This window comes from Lepisosteus oculatus, chromosome 5 (assembly GCF_040954835.1).
Source record: "Lepisosteus oculatus isolate fLepOcu1 chromosome 5, fLepOcu1.hap2, whole genome shotgun sequence".
Classification (NCBI taxonomy): domain Eukaryota; kingdom Metazoa; phylum Chordata; class Actinopteri; order Semionotiformes; family Lepisosteidae; genus Lepisosteus; species Lepisosteus oculatus.
The window spans coordinates 29,238,876-29,262,119 of NC_090700.1; the positions used below are offsets into that span (position 1 = coordinate 29,238,876).

The following is a 23,244-nucleotide window of genomic DNA, read 5'->3' on the forward strand; positions in this document are numbered from 1 at the left end:
CACTTTTCTGAAGGGCTCAATATTACAGCTGGATCACTCCATAGGAGCCCTTGCAATTTCCCCACACAGCAGCACGCACAGTACAGTAAAGCCAGGTGTGGAAACAAATTCCATGGAAAGAGCTAGATTTTTGCGTGTGCTTGTTGAATGGTTTTGCTTTCAAATGTTAACAACCGTGTAAGAGATGAATCTGACATTTTTTTGTAATGCATTCATTTAACAAAGAAATTAACTCACAGAAGCCCGTTTAAAAAACCTTCTGGCATTTTTTTTGCTCTACACAAATACACCACTTCAGGCCCAAACCCAGACTGCCAAAATGATTCTAGCTCATCAGTCTAAAATAGGAATGAAACCAGGTTGGCAGAGACGAATAGCTCTGAGGGTTTCACAAGCAAACAAGAAGAAACCAAATCAATCACTCTTCAGAATGTGAAAGAACAATGCTGGTGTCACTGGTAAAAATCAAGAAGAGAAGAGAAAATAGAAAATAAATTATCCCAGCAAAGGTGATCATTATTTCTTCCGGAACTGCCTAAGCAGGAACATACTGTATTGTTTCAATGAAATAAAAATATATAACCTCTTCTTTCAAAAAATGGTTTTATAAAGGCTTATGTACAGTATACAAATAATAAATACAGAAATATTGTTTATGGTGCCTGCAATTCTTATTTTGATCAGCACATTTTAAAAACAAATGCAAAACAACTCTACTCTGAAAATTGGAACTAGCTTGATTTTTCTTTCCAGTTTATATTTCTAAATTTGGGCATTATTACCTCCTGAAATATCAAAAATGCCCCAAGCAGGTTTCTAGATGAACAAGAGCCACAAAACACATACGCAGACTGATGCAGATTGAGTCTTTCCAGTGGCAGTCACACCAGCTGCTTTGATCGATTTTGTGTTGGATTTTCTTGGTGCTGCTGTTGGTTTGTTTGTTTTGTTATTTTCTGGAATTAATCAACAGAAGCGCATGGGATGCGCATGCTAACCACGTTCCACATTGCTTCATCTTTAACTCTGGGTTTCAGGGTAATTAACAGCTAAAACCACTGAAATGTTTTGACTAGGCAAAAGTAAAAACCCCTGTGTCACACAAGCCTTTCCCTAATCACTACTGACACCTTTTTAGTATTTTGGCAGGCACTATAAAGTCACATTAGCAGCAATTTCTATTGTGTTTTACAGCATGTTAAGGGAAATCGGATGTCAATGGCTTGCACTTTGCTTCTGGAAAACAATTCCCAGACAGCTGCTGTGGACACATTTCGCCCTCCATTAGTCTCTCAGCCCTGCAGACTCTTTATGGACCTCAGCATCAGCTCCTCCTCTAGAAATCCATGAAAAAAAAATTCTGTGCTGCTCAATTAGAACGTGTAAAAGGCATCATTCTAAATACTGTTAAAAAAATAGCTGGAAGAAACCTGATGCTTTTTTTTCTTCACTTCTTTATGAAGTTTGGAATTGCAAATTATTTTTCTGTTTTACACCCTCCTGTTTTAACCCCAAGCGTTAATAATTACGGCTTTCTACTACCACCTCTTTATTATATGGTTGTATTATAATAAGGACATGGGAGAGACCTTCTCCAGCACAAAGCCATTTTCCATTTGACAGGCTTAAGCTCCACTGTCTAGTGTGGGAGAGTTAATGTCAATTGAAGGAGCAGTATGTTCTTAGCAACACTGCAAGCAAACCCCAAACTCACATGGCTTGCTGTAGCCCTAGGTGGGCCAAAGCTAGCCAGGCCAATTCAAGTCAACCCAGCTCTGGTAATTGTTTAGCCAATTGTGCACAACTGCTAAGAGAATTTTACAGTCAGCTAGAATTGCCCACACTTGTACCAGTGGCTTCAGAACTACAGGCCTTTGTTTGAATTAGCTGAGCTGCATCCCTGAAAACCACTAGGGAGTCCATGATCACATTTCTCACAATGGCAGAATTGTGTATTTAAGAGCAAGCAGCTAGGGTCAGGTCTCTATTCATAATCAGATAGATGATTATCTCCTCACTCCTCTCGAGTCATATTTCATCATGGGTATCAGATACATAAAGAATAAGAAAGGCTACAACACTAAAGAAGATCATTCGGTCCATCTGGTGGGTAATTTATTCAAGGATCTCATCCATTTCTTGAACTATTGCCCCCCTTCATTAGAAACTATATTATTCATTGATAAATAAATATATACTGTAGCTTTACAGTACTTCACTCATTTATCCATGATCTGTTTTGGAAGCTACCATCCTTGTGTGCAACAACGACTCTTGATTAATTAAAATAATTCATAATCTATTGTGACAGAATTATCAGTGTCCCCTGTCTGAGTTCAATTAATACACATAGAGACTTTATGACTGTGAATTAACTTATGTCAATTCTAAGTTGCCAATGTCATGCTCGTCGCTTTGGATGAGTAGCGGGGCGAGCTGGTATTTACATAGTAGCCAGCCACCTGTCACTGAGTTCTAGTTACCGTGGTAATTAATTAGACAGTAGCCTTGTACCACCTGGAGGTAATTATCTACAATGACCACCTATGGTGGGTCAAGACTGTATAAGCCGTGATCTGGCAGTGCTCAGCAACTCTGTTATAGAGTTTACTACAGTATGTCTCTAGCTTTTCCCGAAGTTCCTGAGGTCTTGCAGTTCACTGGATTCTGAACCCTGCTTCACACTGACTTAGAGCTCCGGATTCTTGTCTGGTGTTTGTACTGTATATCCTGGTTTTGCTTGTCCCTGTTTTTGACTCTGGACTGTGTTTGCATGTACCAAGCTCGCCTGTCTCTGCTACTTGCTGCAATCAACCTGCTCGCACACACAGTTTTTTTGCCTGCTTGCTTCTGTTATCTGCTTGTTCTTGGGTTGTTTTATGAAAACATTTCACTTCTTTCTCTGTAGTCAAAACATCTTACAGCCAAAACACGTATGTGTGTTCTGCTTTTTCACAGTATTAGAGAATGTTCCTGTCCAATGTAACATATATAACAGGAATAACACAGCACATACCCTATGAATGACCCTATAAAAAGAAACAGACCAGGCTGGCAAGGGACTGACCTCACTAAACTAAGAAAGTTTATAAACAAGAGGAAGCCATTGGGTCATCTAGCACATTTGGTAGTTAGTAGTTAGGTGATCCCAGGATCTCACCAAGGTGTTTTCTGAAAATAGGCCAGGAGATCAGCTTCAACAACATGGCAATTATGTAGTAGTAACTGTTACGAGCACAGCCAGCACGAATTACCTCCAAATGATTCAATCTTCATTCCACACCTTTTCCCTGCAACTACTGTATTTAAACCCTCTGCTCACTGCTACCGGCGCTCGGTTGTTCACCTTGGCCTCCTTTCCCGAAACCCTCTCTACCTCATCAGGATCCCCTCACCTACAACTCTTTGGCTTTGGATTTATCTCCCCTCTCAGATTTGTTTACCCGACTACATTCTGACTACCTGGATTTGACCTCACTTGCAATTACCGACCACTCTTCTTCGTCTCCCGTCTTGGATACCTTAGCTTTCGGACCACATCTCAAGACCAGCACAGGGTTTGTAACAGCCCGTCGCTAACAATAGCTATATTATTAATTCTTTTTTCTTTTCCAGTTGAAAAGACACTTTATCTTAACAAAAAATAAAAAATGTTAGGAAAGAAAAAGGATTATGCTCCAGAGAAACCCACATGACACCATTCTAAGACTTATTTTCAGCACTTTCATATTGTTGGTCTAAATGGTCTTTTATTTCTCATAGACCTCTTTTTCTCTTAGACCCCTGTGAGATTGTAGTGAACAATTGTGTTACTCATTAAACAACAAGTCACTCTTATGTTTTTTTACCCCTCCAGTGACATTAAGGCTCAAACACTGGAGTTGAAGTGACACATACCTCTTTCCAATCTTAATAAGATGTTAACCTGGAAATAAAGCAGTTTCCCATCACCAGAGATGTAGTTTTCTTTGCAGCACACAGTTCATTAATTTAATTAATTGCTACTGTAACACTTAAATAGTGCTTTTCTGAACACTCCACTCAAAGTGCTTTACAGGTAATGGGGGCTCCCCTCCACCACCACCACCAATGTGCAGCCCCACCTGGATGATGCGATGGCAGCCATTGTGCACCAGATCGCTCACCACACATCAGCTATCAGTGGGGAGGAGAGCAGAGTAATGAAGCCAATTCATAGATGTGGATTATTAGGAGGCCATGACTGGTAAGGGCCAATGGGAAATGTGGCCAGGACACTGGGGTTACACCCCTACTCATTTCGAGAAACGCCCTGGGATTTCTAATGACCACAGAGAGTCAGGACCTCAGTTTTATGTCTCATCCCAAGGACGGTGCCTGTTTACAGTATAGTGTCCCCGTCACTAGATAGAGATAGATAGATAATACTTTATTAATCCCGTAGGGAAAATGATGTGTTACAGCAGTCCAGCCCAAGACAAGCAAAACAGACATCAGAATAGTTATAAAACAAAAGACAACAAAATAAATAAAAATAAATAAATACATAGGTGTGTGCAAAATGTGCTGATCATAGTCACTGAAGAAACAATCAAATATGTGCAAAATGTGCATAGGTTTATACAGACTGATTGTCCAAAAAGTACAATGGAGTAAACATGCTGTGCATAGAGGAGCAAATGAAGGGCTAACAGTCCTAGCCTAGGGCAGCTAATACACCCTGACAGCCGCCGGGAGGAAAGACCTGCGGAAACGTTCCCTTGAACACCATAGCTGGAGCAGTCTATTGCTAAATGTGCTCCGCTGCCCAGTAACAGTCCCATGAAGCGGATGAGAGGTGTTGTTCATGATGGCTGTGAGCTTGGTCAGCATTCTCCTCTCAGCCACCACCTCCATGGGGTCAAGGCTGATCCCCAACACAGTGCCAGCCTTCTTGATAAGTTTATTGAGCCTATTTGCATCTTTTGTCATGATGCTGCTGCCCCAGCACACAACAGCGTAGAAGATGGCCCCCGCCACCACTGATTCATAAAAAATGTGTAGCAGTGTTCCACACACACCAAAGGACCTGAGTCTCCTAAGAAAATAGAGTTGGCTCTGACCTCTCTTGTACAGGGCGTCAGTGTTACCAGACCACTCCAGTTTATCATCCATCCTAAGTACTTGTAGGAATGTACGCCTGGATGGAAACAGGGTTTAGCGGAGACTTATTCCTTCGAAAGTCAAAGATCATTTCTTTGGTCTTGCTGGTGTTAAGCTGGAGATGGTTAAGATGACACCACTCCACAAAATTGGTAATCAAGCTCCAATATTCCTCCTCCCTCCCCTCTCTAATACACCCCACAATTGCAGATTCATCTGAAAACTTCTGCAGATGACATGTCTCAGAGTTGTACCTGAAGTCAGAGGTGTTAAAGGTGAACAGGAATGGAGCAAGGACAGTGGAGCCCCAGTACTGCTAACAATCTGTTGGGACACAGTCTATAATCCAGGACAGCAGGGGAGTGTCCACCTGCGCCACCCTTAGCTTATCTCTCAGTAAAGGTGGATGGATGGTGTTAAAGGCACTGGAGAAGTCAAAGAACATAACTCTCACAATGCTCCCCATCTTCTCCAGGTGAGAGTAAGCTCTGTGTAGTACTATACTGGGGCTCTTCCAGCAGCAACCTTAGTTTTTCCCAGGAGGTCTCCTATCCAGGTACTGACCAGGCTCACACCTGCTTAGCTTCAGTGGGTTGCCAATTATGAGTTGCAGGGTGATATGGCTGCTGGCAGTTCTTCTCAATAGGTTCACAACTTGAGTAACATACTTCAATATACTGCAGTGTACTGTAACAATAGCTGCAGTGATGCTGTAGACTCCATCATTTCTTTCACAGGTCGCAAGATAGGAAGAGGTCAAATTACTTTTTGTCCTTTACTTCTTGTTGAAAGAGTAAACAAAGCGTGGACAACATATTACACAGAAATGTAACAATGAGGGAATGCATCTTTTATTCTGTAAAATGTGTGCTTGCTCTTCATAACTACAATAGGCATAATCAGCAAAAGCAAATGAATAGAAATTCAAGCACATGCAGTTCCCCAAGGGAATACAGTATGCCTTAGATGCTCCTATCTCATATTTCGTATTTATTTTAGTATTTTTAGTATTAGTGAATATAATTAGCAGAGAGAACATACTGTAAGTGCTACTCTTATATCCCTTATCCTGTATTATTTAATACTCTGTGTTTAATTAAACCAAATCAATTTCCTATATAAAAAATAGCAGACATAAAAACAGAGACCAGACAAATGCAGAACTGATGTTAGTCAACAGGGCCTGTAAGTAACAACATCTCAGTCCTTTGAAAATGCTATTTAATTTGGCCTTGGCCCAGTTCATGATGAACTTCAGCTTTCTGTCCAGTTACAGACTAGCACCTGATGGTGTGTCTCTATTATTTAAAGGTTTGCAATGTGTAATTCACAAGTGAGTCCACTCGAGTTTTAGGAAAGAGGCTTTTAAAGCTAACACATTCTTTCTGTTTGATTTCACAAGATGACTGTTCAAAGCTATTAATGAAGAGAGGACAGAGTTGGACTGAATTTTGTTGTACTACTAAGCAATTTTACTTCCCATCTTAAAAAAGGTGTCCTTTTTTATGACTGTCTTTCATTGTGTAATCTCTGTTTCTAGCTTTAGTTGCACTTTTTTCAAGTGAGAAATATTCCAGACTGCCACCATTTACAGTATATAACAGAAATTTCATTGGTAAGTTGCGAAGTATGTTAATGTAAGGTTTCGGAAAGTAACAGCTGACAATATCCCGGTAATCTCTCTCTGTGGGAAAATAAATATTTAATGGTCTCTAAAGGAATACTCAGGCATGTACTGTAGTTGAAGCTTTACCATTAACAGAACAAAATGCATGTTTGGTGGATGATTCTGCAAAGAGGTCCACACGAAAAGCATCGTTAAGAAAGAGATTTATAGCAAGTTGCTGTTCGACATAATTTCAAACTGTAGGTGCTAGTAGGAAGTGAAGCCAGTTGGGATGATATAAATACAGAAACATTTTTTTTTAATTTCACCACATGGGTATAATTCACATTTGATATCAGATTCAAAGCAACAGCAATAATTGGAAATCAGATATTACTTATATCAAATCAATTTATATTGGAAACGATCACCTTCAACCTTTATCTCATCTTACTAAGATAGAAGAAAGTAATACATTTCATCACAGCACACATCAAACATAATTAGTGCCATTCTAAGTGTTTTATAGTACAGCACTACGGTATTGATAGGCACATTTGATGTGTTTGTGGGAAGAATAACAGTCCTACAATCATTTATAACAATTTACCTTGTTAATCTGTCTTCCCTGCTGTTAAAACATTTCTTCTCCAATTTTTATCAAAATCGTTATTCGGCAGAAGCCATTGCAATACAAATTCCAAACACAGGACCTAGTTCAGTACTCAAATTATGGGCCTGGGCACAAGCGGAGATGAGACTTCATCTGCTTGGAATGTTCTAGTAATAGTTAATCTAGAATTCTTTACAATATAAAGTTGCTTACAATATAAAGTATTAAACCCAGGGGCAGTGTGAATTATAATACTGTAACAATACAATATAAAGAAGACAGCAGAACTAAAATTAAAAGTGCTTTCTTTGCGAGACAGACTACAAAATGTATCACCATGCAATGCAATAAAGTAGAATGACAGGAATTATGGTATTAGCAATTTATGCTTGAGCTGGATGCTATACTACAATATGTAAAACACAGAAATTTCCAAATGTGAAAAAAAGAACATTAGACAAAATTTACATGTTAAATAAAATAAGACTTGCATGATTCTCCTAGAATTTGTGGCAGACAAAACTGATTTCAAATTAGGGTTGTGAAGCCTTAATAAAAATAAGAGTCTATTCAAGAGTTAACAATCAGAGTAGACACAGGCACACCAGAATTTGATTAATCCTCTTTTTGTTGTTTCTTGTGATGCAAAAAATGCAGGTGGTCAATCCATTTGTCCTTGGGACAATAATGACTCATAATAATGACTCATTATTAACTTCTCACACTATAACAATGAGATGCCTTGGTTTTCTCTCAGGGCTTGTACATTAAGTGAACACAAAACAGACAATAACAAAATTGAAAACTGTTGTATTTTAGGATTTTTTGTAGAAATACAAAAGACGTTGAAACATACCCACCTTACACATAAAGTAATTCAGATTTTGGGCTGCCAAATTTGAAAATGTGGTTTTAGCTGTTAATAACAATAAGCAATAATAATAATCCTGACAAATTTCATTTACAAGAAAAACATTAGTACAACTGTGTATTATTTGTGTTTGTAAAGCTGAAATAAGTATTTCTGAAGTGGAAGGGGAAATGTGTGTATATGACGGCCTTCTTTTTAATATTGGAACTGTTCCTAAAATGTGCTGGAAGACATGGAGCTGGTGGAGCCCTGGTGAGTTTTTGTGACAGAGAGAGGATAGAATTTCAACTCCAGGAGAAAGCAGGAGCTTACCATCCTCACGCGATTTCTGGATGAAGGCCTCCACGCCGCTCTCGCCGTAGTTCCCCTCCGATGCTACAGTAGAGACATAATTCCATTTCATGGCCTTGACGATGTCCACCATAGCCTGGGCCTGGTAGGTGTCTGGTGGCACCACGCGGGAGAAGAAGTCATAGCGGGTATTGTCGCTCAGCTCCGGCGCCGTCGATGCGTAGCTCACCTGGGGAATCTGCAGGGAGAGAAATCAGGTCTCAGGTCTCTCCATCTATCCCAAAGAGTCTGCACCTGCAGGAAGGAATTGTATTGCACTGCAAACTGCAGGGAGGAATAGTAATGCACAGCATAACCAAGGTCTGAAAACATTGCATCTCCACTGGATACCAGCTGAACTGAGTTGTAACATCATTATCCTCTGAAAATAATCCCGTTGCATGAAGATCTCAGTGTCGGAAGAACTTCTTCCACTTGCATAACAAACAATATCCAAAATACTATGCCCGTTTATGGTTTTATAATCTTTGAGTGACAAGTAAATCAAAATAAGATGATACAGAGAACTTCCACCATCCATCCAATTACTAACAGCTTTATCCAGTCCAAGATGGCAGGGAGCAGTCAGAGCCTAACCCAGCAAGTAATGGGTACAAGGCAGGTTATACACCTGTCCATCACAGGGCACACACAGACACACACACTCACGCCAGGGACAATCTTCCCAGAAGCCATTTAGCCTACCAGTATGGACTGTGGGAAGAAACTGCAAACACAGGGCGAATTGAACACAGAGCCCCAGCGTTGTGAGGCAGGAATGCTAACCACTGTGCCACACTAAAGTCCTATCTGTGTGGTACAGTTTACAGTACATGTATATATATATGTGTGTGTGTACAGTATGCTTGTCACAGCTTGTAATATGAGGCTAATATTATTTTACGAGGTTTTTCTAATATCCGTACCTTTAAACATTTAACTCTTAAAGGTGCACAAAAATGTATTAATTGCTAGAAGAGCCTTCAACCTTATGACAGCTACTCACTCATGCCAGGAAAGGCTACTTCTGGTAATTTGTATGGAATGTCTCCTTGAATTTTAAGTAGCCTACCCTAACTGATAATAACTACAATTTATTTTTGGCAGCACAGGCTGAAAAAGGATCAAGCAAAATCAGCATAATGATTCTGAGATTTAAATAAAATGTTTTTTATGAACTTTTATAAACCTGAGAAATTGTTAACTATCCAGTCATTGTGTCAGCAAGGCAGATCTGGTTTGCTATTGCATGTGTTTGTGTACTTGGCACTGTCTCTGTACGCATGTAAGAAGAGGTTCACACAATGGCAGCGTTGTGCTGCCTTTATAAGCTCACATACAATGTTATCCTATAAGTAATCAGTAAATAAAATATTACAGTATATGAATGGCAAGGTGGTGCATCATTGTCTCGGGTTCCATTTCTGGGTGCTTGGAGTTTGTATGTTGTTTCCATGTTCACCAGGGTTTCTCCCACATGTGATCCAGTTTCTGTCACGACCGCCAGTCAGCAGAGATCAACCCACAAAAGAGCTAACCAGTGCCAGCATCAGAGCAATAATAACAAGTGCCGCCACACTTGTTAATCCATCATCACCCATCATCTACCATGCGACACGCAGCGCTATTTAAACCATCTAAACTCGCTTCTTGCTGCTCAGTATTGATTCCTCTCCTAGAGAGCTCCTACCTCACCTGTTGTTAAAAATCCTCTTGTGATACCTCTGTCGGCTTTTGGACTACCTTTACTTTTGACTACGAACTCGCCAAACGTTTTGGATTGGACACCTGTTTCTGCATCTACATTCTCCTTCGTTTGCATAGGATTCTCATACCTCATCACTTGGATTCGTTACAGTTTCCTCCCATTTACAGTACTTGTAAGTTAATTGGAAGATTGTTCCTGGTGAGTGTGTGCGTCTCTGTCTGTGTCTGTGTGTGCACTACAATGGACTGGCGTCTTGTCCAGGGCTTATCTTGCTTTGAGCCTTTTACTTGAAAGAAGAGGGTTCAGCACCCCCACCACCACTGATCCCATGTTAGAAAAAGCAAATAGAAAACTGATGGATAACATGGCATTAAAACTGCACTGAACCTGTCACACATAGATGACCAATATACAGTATAGGCTTCCATATATCTGCGACTGATGGGGAGAATGTGCCTATTGAAAATGAAGTACTGAAATGCATGAAATCTCAACTATCTGGGAAATGGTATTTAAAAGGATTGATCCTATATTAAGAGATATCAGATGTGTTAAGGGATATCTGATAGCACAAAGGGAGAAATATTGGGAGCCCTTGTCAATGGCTGTGTGCTAGTAAACTACTAGGGCTGGTGAAGAGCATGGCAGACCAAAATCATCTCCTAGCAGCGGAGTTGTATGGCAGGACTCAGAGAACTCTGTTCTTCCCAGTTCACCACAGGGCCACAGAGAACAGTCATAGCAAGCCTGAGTGCCTATGGAGGCCGCAAGAAACCTGAGTGTGGGGAACGTGCAAACTCCACACAGACAGACAGAGTCCCTAGGACTGAATTAAAGGCAAGACGCTGGGTCTTTGAGGCAGAGGTGTAAACTGTCATGCCAGCTAATTCTGGAACCATTCAATCCCAAAATCTTATTATTAAAGCAGTGTTTGAAGCTTTTAAATTGTTTCTAGGTCACAATATGTAAGTTCACTAAGGTGGTAAAATATGACCCAGCTCTGCAGGAGATTTGACCTTTAATGGAACAACCCTTCTATGTGGTTCACATATTGGACATCTACTCTAAATAATAGACAAAACAAGAATTTTCAACTGAATGAGTTTTATTGTGCCATTAAGAAATTTGCCTGGTTAACTAAAATTCAATATATTCCCTTTTGTAATCAACACTATAAGGTAAGAAATATATCTATGATATAAAGAATTATATATTTTTTCACCAAATATATACATGATATAAAAATTCAAATATATAATGTCAAATATATAATTTACATTAAAATCTACATTACAAATAAGGTTCATAATGTTGCTTAAACATATTTGTAACATACTATAAAAAATATTTTAGACATTAATATGTTCATTATCTTTATCCACTATTATTTTTTGTTTTTCTCGATCATATTAAAAATGTTTCAAAATATATTTTGGAAACAATAATATGCATATGAATATGACATGATCTATGCATACAGTACATTTCTATGTATAATTTGAGACTGCAACAGAATACAGCCTTAAATTTAAAAAATACATTTTTCATTTTGCTTTTGCATGTTAAAAATCCCAAATATAAATGTTACAAAGGCTTTATTTTAGTAGCAAGAAAGTGTTTATGATGTCATAAAATTGCATTTTTGTATCCTTGGTGAGTTTTTTTTAAAGTGACATCAACATGTTAGCGACACAAATGTATGCAATGTATGAATAATACTGTACATTATGGGCTTTTTGAAAGACATTAAACATTTGTATGTTATATACTTTGAATTTTGTGTATACAGTGTATGTGCACATACCAATAATTGTTTTAGATAGTATACTGTAAATCCATTGTGGATTACAAGTTTAATAAATATATTGAACAGTATGCTAATAATAATATAGAAACATTTAATTAGCATATTGTTCTCTGAAGTTTGAAATGCTTGGAGCCTACTTGTAATCCAACAGATTGTAAATATATTTTCATAACATATTTTCTACAGTATATGTTACATTTTTTATTCAAGTTGGTCAAGTTTGTATTTATTTAAATATGTTGCACATAATGCTATTAATATATTCTCCATATATTCTATCAACCCCAAAGATTGAGTTTTATGCAAATATATTTACAAAAATACAGAATATAAAAGTAAACATGGGATAATTTAACAGGTGTTATACAGTATATCTGCAAAGTCTGCTTCATACTAAACACTTCTAAACCCCACGCGTTCAGACAGATGTCTTCAGCAAGTACTTGTTACAGTACACCAGATTTAGTTCTTTCCTCCTCAGGACTACAATACTGTTATAGGTCTTATAACTAATCTGCTGTTGTTAACATTCCACAACTTGTTGTCCTCAGCAAGAGCCTCAGACCATGTATTTATTGTGGCACTTTAATGCAGCAGTTTGTTTCTGAATTTAATTATACTGATGCTATCTAGATTGTGCACTTTGCAATTCTGAACATCACCTTTTTTCCTGTTTTAAACAAAATATGATAATAGCCTAACTGTAGTCGATTGCAACATTTGTTATATTTACCATGCTAAGTCAAGCAGAAAGGAAAGCAGAAACTGAGTACATCCCATTTCAGAGGAAGCTTTCAAACTGAGCAGGTCTTAATGAGGAGAGAGATGGGAAAGGAAGCATAGAAATGGAAAAAAATGCAGTTTAATTTGGGAACTAAAGTGTATAAAGTTAACAACAGTTTCAAAGCAAAAAACGGATGTGTAGTTTGCTTCATATCTCTGTTTGGAAAAAGACCTCATGAACTATCAGACCATTGAACTAGCTCAGAACTGAGCAATGTTATAAATAAATTGGACCGACATGTAAGCTGATTTCCACAGGCCAAAGCAATCAAATTAGGCCATAAATGTGTTTATAGTCCAGGAGCTATCTGTAGCTATTTCAATTTTGCAAGGGCAACAGGCTAAAGGCATTTTGACATAGTCCATGTTTGTATCCATGACTCCCATGCAAACATTGTACTGAAAATAAATCACAAATGAAACATTAAGAGTCAAAATGAGGGCAGGACAATACTTATGTCTCGCATACACAACGCTAGAGCATTGAAGAGAGATGTAGGGTGCAAAATATGAAATTAATTATACACTCTGACAGTGCACAAGAACAGCATTATGGCAGAACACAGGAGAGATACATTCAAATTTATATCTATGAATTGGCTTCATTACTCTGCTCTCCTCCCCGCTGATAGCTGGTGTGTGGTGTTAGTTCTGGCGCACTATGGCTGCCGTCGCATCATCCAGGTGGATGCTGCACAGTGGTGGTGGTGGAGGGGAGTTCCCATTACCTGTAAAGTGCTTTGAGTGGAGTGTCCAGAAAAGCGCTATACAAGTGTAAGCAATTATTATTATTATTATTATTATTATTATTATTATTATTATTATTATTATTATTATTATTATATGATAATATTACATACAATAAGCAAAAGGAAAACTGCACTTCTCAGCTTTCAGCTCATGCTATTCAGAATTAAAATAATACTCTATTTAGCCTAATCAATTATGTTTGTTCAGACTTCCAAGAAATATGACTACTGTATGTTCAATACAAAATACTTGTGCAAGCACTCTTTCTCTCTCCATATCTCTCTTCATATACTGTGCATACATACTGTACCTACAGTACATATTTCCTATCAAACGCCCCAGGGTGAGGACCATGGACACTGTACCATATGAGATGATATTCTTCAGATGGCGTATTACACCCAGGCACCTACAGTAGGCTAAATTTCTCAATCTGGTCTTTCTCAATCTTGCCTACATATATTTCCCCTTTAATTCAATCAGTGAAATATTTTAACACTTCTCCGCCTGGACTACTGGTGCCGAATGGCATTTGTGTGTAACCCAGGTGGGTGCTACACTTCAGTGATGGTTGAGTGGGTCATCTGCTATATGTAAAGTACTGTATATTTAGATTTTTACAACAATGTAAGCAATTCTTTATTTTAGTAGCAGCAGTAGTTGCATTAGTAGTACATTATTCCATTGGATTACGCAAATTACTACTGTATTTAACGTTTAATACTCTAATTGGAAATGTGTTCTGAGCCATCCAATTTCCATCCCAGAAGAAAAACTCACTGATAAACTCCCACCCAGACGGAGATATCACAAGGTCTGCATCTTTGAGAATCGGGCAACCCTGGGACTCTCCGGACTTTCAACCAGTGCATCCTAAAAGCAATTTCTGAGGTATCCAGGCTAGCTAGGATGGTTCTCCAGTGTTGCCAGCAAAGAACATCACCTCAAAGTGCAAATCATTTTGTTTTCCCTCAGAATTCAAACCTGCCAGTACACTGTGGCCTTATGAACCAAACATGAGCTGCTATTCACATAACCAAAAAGAACAATAATATAAAATGACTTATGAATAATAAATCACGGGAAAGACGTGCCTCCTCTCGATAAGGAAAATCTGATACAGATTTGTCTTTGATATGTAAATACAGAGGGCGCCATTTGAGAATATGTCAGAACATACATAATTCAAAACTTTTTATTTTGCATTATCAGCTGTTACACACCTTTTTCATATAAGGGACAACAAACTTTGCATATAAAAACTGATGCATAAATGTTGTTGCAAGGCCTGCAAGTTCCTAAGACAGAGTCTAAGGCTTGTAGCTGAGAGATCAGATTTAGAATTACAAAGGTTTCACTCCAAATAATCATTATACTCCAGATTATATTCCTCAGGTAATTAAATCACTAAAAATGTTTTCCATGAAAACTAAGCATTTTGTCTTATCAAAACATTTAGTTATTGCAGGATTTGAAGATTTTTAATGCAGAATGTTCTCAAACTCAGCACAGATTATACATTATAATGGTGAATCCATAAGGCATTACTCCATGATGCAGCTGTCCAGGTGTGATATCAAAAGTCTATTAGACAAACACACCAATATTTTCAATTTTTAATAGTGGATAGCTTTGTCAATTATTTGAGTAATACTGTTCTTTTGGATAACTGATATAATATATAGTTTGAGTCACATGATTTTATAGGAATGCCAGGTCCTCACTGCTTGGTATTTCAGTGAATTCACTATTTCCAAAACAAGTCCATAAAGTATCTACTGTAAATAAAGTGCCATTTCAAACTGCATTATGTTTTAAAACACCTGAACCGCAAAAGACATGTCCACACCTTGCTTACATAATGAGGACCATCTAGTTCCTTTTCACACGATTGAAGATGGCATCCCTGGGGGAGAAATTGTCCAGAGAATGAAGCTGGCTTCATCAATCAACAAACTAGTCCAGACAAACCAGGGATCCCTCTGGGAAGACCCTGAAGGTTAGTCCTCATCCTGGATGACAGATGGTCAACATACAGGCTCAGGATCATCACATCTGTGGAATCCATCTACTCAATAGTTTTCAAACTTCAGTGGCTACAGCACAATAAATTCCAAGAACGAATGATATGTGTTTTTGCAGAATGACTGGAACTCATCATCTGCCTAAAAATAACCTGCATGTTTGAAGGCTGTTCAGCGGTAACATGTTAGCAGCTGAAAAAAAATCGTTACCTTCTTTGGGCCAGCAGATGATCTGACAGCAGACAGGGGAGGAGTGTTTCATTCACTGATGAATACTACTTTGTCTTTGACAGACCAGAGGGATGGCAATGTGTTTGTAGGGATCATGTTTCACATGGTAGTTTTTTGTAGTAAAGCAGTGGAAGAATCTCTTATTCAAAAGAACATATTTGGGCAGATAAATGAGAAATTTACTACTCAGAATTGTACCAAGAAGATACATTGATGAGGTCTATCAATACTCCATTCCTAGGAGCCAATTTAGAAGCATCAGTTGTCCAGCAGGACAATAAAAGACCACACAGTACTAGGATTACAATAACAAGAGTTTGAGAAAACTATGTTGAGATCTTGCAATTAACACACTGTTCTCCTGAGTCCCTTAAACTGTGGAAGCAACAGGAAATCTGAAAGCAACTCGCCATTAGCAGGAGACAAAAGCAACTGACCAGCCATCGCCAGTCATCACAAGTCAGCTTGTGACTAATAGGTCTATGTTTCAACAAAGCCACTGTCACTGCTCAGCGAAGTCATACCTGAGGCAAACTTTGTCATTTTAACAGTGAGTCACATTTCATACTAAATCTTGTCCAGATTATTTGATCTATTTTGTTCACATTTGCTGTAATATGTTTTTTTCAATAACCATCCAGTCTAATACAGGACTGCTGTATGCTAGAGCCTAACCCAGTAAAAGACAGGTGCAAGACTTGTTGTTTCTTTTGGTATACCATAGCAATGTTCAAAAGATGCTTAATATTAGGGTCCATTGGGTTACTTTTTAACTTTAGTTTTTATTTGAACTGAATAATTGAATGTGTCAACATAGTTAATGAGTTAATGGATTTCATTCAGGGATGTTCAGAGGAAGCATGGTCATCTAATATTAGTTTAACAATTTTGAAGTTCTTCCAAAATAGTATCAGAGATAATTTCTGATCACCTAATAGGTCAAGTGACATTTATGTTTTAAGATGTTATTAATTATTTAGAATTTGATCTGTCACCAGTTCCAGACATACAGATAGAAATCCCTTCAGTTGATCACTTAAATCTGCAAATATAGTGCATGATACACCTTAACTGAACAGATTTACTGTAGATATAATGTAAAAATGGTCTCCTTTATAGTAATACATTTTTTATCAGCTGTCAATAGTCTCTTTTGATTTTTAAAATATACCTATGGACATGTATTGATAAACAAAGCCACATTTTTTCAAAGGGGACAGAATGTAGAAATTTGTATACATTTATTTCCTCTTCTTATGCTATTATTTACCTAAAATCACTGAGAACATAGTAAATGCACATTAATGTGGTTTAAGTTTAATAAGCTAGTGTAAAAGTGTAAAAGACATAAAAAAGGGTTCTTTTTGTTTTTTGCAACTTATGTTGGCACAAATTCTATACATGAAGCTCTGCCAATGAAAACTAAAAGAAACAATTTTAAAGAGCTAAATGAAGAGGGATACTTAACATTTTGACTGTTGTGAGATGCTACACATCTTGTAAATTTTGTCTTCTTTTGCTTCAGAAATGTTCCTGAAAGTCATTACATGACTAGACGTAGATTTGCAGTTCCTCCAGAGCTGGTTGGATGCATCCTGTTATCACTGTGAGACACTGCATCCTCTTTTTCTGCTTACTGAGTGAAAAAATAGGAAGATCAGCTTTGTGCTGCTCAGGGAGAATCAAGTATTTAGCTATTCCCAATTTGAAATATTCATTGGAGTTTTTAAGATAACTAGTTATCACAGCATGTTTTAGTTTTTTCTACCCTCACCAGCCCATAAAGGAATCAATCAAAGCCATATTTGGGACATTTATATAATCAAACAACCTTCACTTGATGGATGCATGGAAAATGTGTATGAGGTCATTTAACTGTAATTTTATTGCAATATTTAGTGTGTCCATACATCTCCAAATGTGCTCAACATGATCTACAGTTATTGTTATACTAATATCCACTTATACTGGATGAACTGACTTAACATTAACATTAACAGAGAAATTTCCTTAATTACTGGAATAATGTTATAAACCACATGTGTGGCATTCTGTTCCATCTAAGTGCACCTTAAAGTATAGGAATAACAGTGCATTGTCACTTTCAATGTGACCCTCAAGACCAATAGCCATAGGACTGGTTTTCAGTTCTATTTAAGAAATAAGTGTCAAAAAGGAAGTCATTTTTACATCCAGCAATGGATGTGCAAACAAAGGATTTTCAGTACAAAGCAGATGGAATGGCAACAATGTGGATTAGGCATAGCATATTCTTTATGAACTGCAGTAGATTAGACTGTTAATAACCTGGTAAAAACAGACCCCTACAAATGATTAAGTCAGAATTAAAAACAGCTTATTGTTATAAATAAATGTGCCATTAATAAAAAACTAATGTTAATTACATGTCATTTATCCATTTATACATTTGCAACATTACATTGGATGTAAAATCTGTAAGTTCACTGAAGCAGTAATAAAAAATTAAGAGGCAGTGACTTAGATTCCTCAATGAGCAGTGAAGAAGACTGCTCTAATCGAAGGAATGACTTGAATGTGTAGATAACCAGCTGGTGTAGAAGCCAGCTTATTGTAGTGCTCTTAGGAGTGTTGAAGGATCCAGTAGCATGTAACATAACCAATGCCTGAGCCCTGTTATTGTCACGACCACCAGGCAGTCAAGATCAAATCGTAAGTGAGTTAATCAGCCCCAGCAGCGGGTGATTATTAACAAACGCCGCCGCACGAGTTAAACCACCTGCGCACACTCACAGTGCGGTGCGCACTGCTATTTATACCCTCTTCACCTGTTTCCCACTGCTCGGTATTGAGTCTTCTCCTTGAGAGCTCTACCTGGCGGTTTTCCCCGTACCACGTTTATTCTGGATTTTGGATTTCCCTTCTGCCTTTTCGACTTTGCACCTCGCCTCTCGCCTCGGACTGTCTGCTACCGGAGAACTTCCTGGATCACGACTTGCCTTTCGCCTTTTGACTACGACCTTGCCTCTCGTTTTGGTTTGTTCGCCTGCCTCATCTATCACCCGTGCCTGCGTCTGCACAGGATCCGTGTATCTTCCCACCAGGGATTCCTAACAGTTATACTCAAATGGGCCAAATATGTCTTTAGATATGATAGGAGGACCTCTCTGAAATGGGGTCTTTGTTTCACGGGCACTTAACTGGTTGTTAATAATGCATGCCACTGCAATTTGTTAAGTATCTGTCACGCCCTCTGCAGCCAGAGGGCGCTCCTTCTCTGTCCTGTTCCTAGTTTCCGGTCTGCTGTCCTTCCTGTCCCTCTCTTTCCCTTGGGCTATATATTTCCGGGTCTTGCACTCTGTCCTCGCTCAGCATTGTTGTTCGGATGTCCTGAGACCCGCCTAGCACCAGGGCGCCCCACGTCCGCTCCCTGAGGGCATAGGTTTCTATACGGCATTCCTGAACTCTTTGCACTAATGAGCCCGGGCCTTTTTCCCGTCTCGCCGCCACGCATATGGGTCTTTTTCCGCTCTCCTGCTCCCCACGGTTAGTCCCTTTGGACGTCCGTGACAGTATCTGGGCTTCTGTAGCTGTTACTTTATAGAGAAAAAGTAATAACTCAACCCATTAGAGCGAGCAAATGTACGTAATCTTGCATAATCATAGTCTTTTAGAACAAAGTTACTGCAGTCTACTTCAAATATTACTTCAAGTCATATGTATAATCTAGATCTTCATAACTGGTTTTCTAAGATCACTTTATTAGCCCTATACAATTTCTTGTATTAGGAATTTGTCTTTTCACATACCCCAACTTGCTCTCCATGAGACACACAGACAGGGAGAGAATCTAAGTGTCAGAACACAGGGTCAGCCATTAATACAGCACCCCTGGAGTAGTGGGGCCCCTTGTTCAGGGGCCCAAGGGAGTAGGATTCCTCTGCCGGCCGCGGGACATGAACCGTTAACTTTCCAGCCACAGATGCAGATCCTTAGACATGGAGGCACTGCACCGCACCGCACCGCACTGCCCAACCGATAAAATCAATAATTTTGTTAGTTAATTCTGTTGGTGGCTTGATATTTTGTGCATGTTCTCTCCTCCAGGGCGTATTCCAGTTTGCAAAGGTGGCTTGAAACATGACTGAATCTTGTGCAGAAAGTGTGATGTGTTAGGTGTTGTACTATTCATAAAATAAAATCACTTCACATAAAGTCTGGAAGCCACAGGACTGCTAGAAGAACACTAATACCACAGACATTGTATTTATTATGTATATTTATTAAGAAGGCTGCTCACTGGGATGAACCTCCAGAGAACAGCAGCATATTATATGTGTTCAGCTTGGTCTCTAGGGAGCAGCAGCCATTGCAATTCGCAGCACAACCATTCATTAAAAACAGTAGATGACAACATAAGGCAGGGTACGAAAAGATAATTAATCATTGTGCCCAATGTTTAATCAAGTTTATTGCTTTGCTTGATTCCAGTTTTTTCTATATATATATAAAACTGTCTTTGTAGTTTTGAGTTTTTATATGTACTGTAAGTGAAGCCTCAATTTCATGTAGTGGATTCTATGGAATCACATGTCACTCAAGCTCTTTTGGTGGAATCGCCATTTGGGCAATTTCACAAGTGGATTAACACCGCCTAATTTTCCAAGAAAGTTAACATAATCTTCACAGTAATTAATTTGAAAGATTCTTGTGTGTTGCAGACTGGTAGTTAAAGTTTCTTCAGGAAAATCAAATTTGGCTTTAGATGTGGAGCTCACTAAGTCTGGCCATTAAAAGTCATCCATCTAAAATAAATTGGTTTCTCTAAAACAATGTGTTATAATGACGCTCTGCATGTAATTGTAGCTCATACAGTTTGAATCCAAATTACAACTACCATCCAATGCTCCAACCCACACAGTCTAACATATCCTCTATCCCAAAAGGCTGGGCTTTCATCATGGAGATTTGAAAGCTTCTGGGAGTTCTGTAGATCATCTTATGAGTCATGTTATATAAAGACTGTGGAAAACCTTTGAAACCAGGCTACACATGGAGCCATATACAACATGATAGACGCATAATGTCAGGTCTTTAATACTTTCTGTTCCCTCAGAATGAACTCTTATTCAAATGATAACTCTTACTGTAGTACAATGCAGGTTTTCACTGTTCACTTGTTGTATACTCTATGCCAGTCTAACCTACAGTGCGTGTCAACAATCACGGTTTCCTGATGGAACTAAAACTTGCTTAACTTCTAAGATAAAATCAGCTACTGTACAAAAGCTCTGAAACAACAATCATGTAGAAAGTGATGATTTTACATTGATTTTCTACAGTTTTGCTTTTACCAGGTGCAATCTTAAAAGCATTCAAAAGGGTGGTTTCAAGCTATTTTGCACTCATTAAATTCCCAGATGTTCTCTTTCTTAAGGTGAGAAGAACCAGTTACTCTATTTCCAGAGACATTGTGAAAGTCTACCAAGATGTAGGTCTGTTTTAAAAGAACTGTTCTCAATATGTCTTCCTAAAACTGTGTGTTAAATGAAACTATGAAAGTCTCCATCTGAGGTCTGGCATTTCCAGCATGACTGTAGAGATTGGCTGGCTTAGTGCTGTTTTATTCCATTACTAGCAAGCTATCACAATTCTATGGCTCACAATTAATGCCAGAAATTCAGGTTAGTGACTGATCCCCTCAGTTACACATTTGTTATTATAACACACAAGAACTAAGACAGCAAACATACTGAAACAGACTTCTTCGTGTATCTGCCTTCCATGAAAAAATGGTGGTGACCTCAAAGACCTGTCTGATTTATTTCTATGGCATAATTGACCCAAGACACTGTTATAACCTCAATGTGCCAGAAGGATATTATGTCATAAATCAGTGGCAAGTAGAGGACTTGACTGCAAATCAAAATCAATATTGATACAAGATTAAGAATCAGAGGGCACAAAACAGGCCTAACCCTGTTTGTACTTGAATGGCATCAATAATGAAACAGGATATTTCTGTGACACTTTCACACTTTTCTGATCTCTGTTGTGTTAAAGTGGTTGCATGTGGCAGGATAAAAGAGCAAATGGTGGCATACATTCTACCGTTCAATCTGACATCATACAGTATGTTGAAATTCACAATGAGCACCGCACCGCTATGCAGCTCCAAAAGAAACACTTTTCAGAAACTGATGTTGTTTCAGCAAAGTCTTCTCCCAGTTCTGATTAATTCTGATTGTTTGTGTTTCTTTCCATACTTTACACTGCACTGTGTTTCTTTCTCTGTTACTTTCAAAAGAGAGAAATGCTATTTAAACAAAGTTGTCCTGAATAAAGGTGCCAACAAAATAAATTAGTAGTAATAATAAATAATGAGTATCTAATAAAAATTGACCTGAAACACACTATAAAAGTCAAGTATAAGTAATAGTTAAAAAAAAGAAGCAGCAAAACTAGTTTTGCTTACAGGGAACACCAAAGCACTTATACCACACCGATTTGTTGCAAAGGACAGACAGACAGAATAAGAGATACAGTCCTCACCCCCAAAAGTATTGGGATCGCAAAGCTGTGTGAGCCACTTCCAGAGGCAGTCATGCATGCCCAGGCCAAGACACCAAATCTGCCATGCTTCAGAATGTGCTCAGAAGTACAGTACAAGGATTGGCCAGGAATGTTTTGGAAGAAAGTTTTATAGGCAGGACACCAAAGTGAAGGAAGGTTAAAAGTGAGGAGAAACAAAGGAACAACAGGTACTCCAATGAAATGCACTTTAGCTGTGAAGCATGGTGGAGGTAATGTCATGCATGCCCGCCTCTGGAACTGGCTCACTTGCCTTTATTTATGATGCAGCTAATGAAGGCTGCAGCACAATTAATTTGGCAGTTTACTGAAACATTTTGCCTGCTTTTGTAGGAGAAAATGCTCCCATACTGATTGGGTGGTGCTTCGTGCAGCATGACAATGACCTGAAACACATACACCTAATTCAACCAAGGTGTTTATGGGAAGAATAAATGAGAAAAATTAGATTTAAATATAACCAAGCGTGAGGTTTACATACTGAAGAAAAAAGTGAGATCACCACAAGAAAAGGCACAAACTCAAAGTAGCTGCACAAAGGCTTGGCTAAAAGCAATATACAAAACAAGAAGGGTTTTGAAAACACAGTGGTTCTCAGAACACATGCAGTTATTGCCTCAAAAAGCCAGCAGCCATATCACCCTGCAACTCACAACTGGCAACCCACTGAAGCTAAGCAGGTGTGAGCCTGGTCAGTACCTGGATAGGAGACCTCCTGGGAAAAACTAAGGTTGCTGCTGGAAGAGGTGTTAATGGGGCCAGCTGGGGGTGCTCACCCTGTGGTCTATGTGGGTTCTTATGCCCCAGTATAGTGACGGTGACACTATACT

The 23,244-nt window shown here is 38.6% G+C and overlaps 1 protein-coding gene across 2 annotated transcripts in view; it reads right to left on the bottom strand.

Annotated features, from left to right (window-relative positions):
* grm4 (glutamate receptor, metabotropic 4) overlaps window positions 1-23,244 on the bottom strand; it is a 391,860-nt gene that overhangs the window by 183,818 nt on the left and 184,798 nt on the right. For both annotated transcript variants that reach the window (XM_006628340.3, XM_015342363.2), the window contains exon 3: window positions 8,524-8,740. In XM_006628340.3, the coding sequence (XP_006628403.2) occupies window positions 8,524-8,740 (217 nt within the window). The remainder of the gene's footprint in view (window positions 1-8,523; window positions 8,741-23,244) is intronic.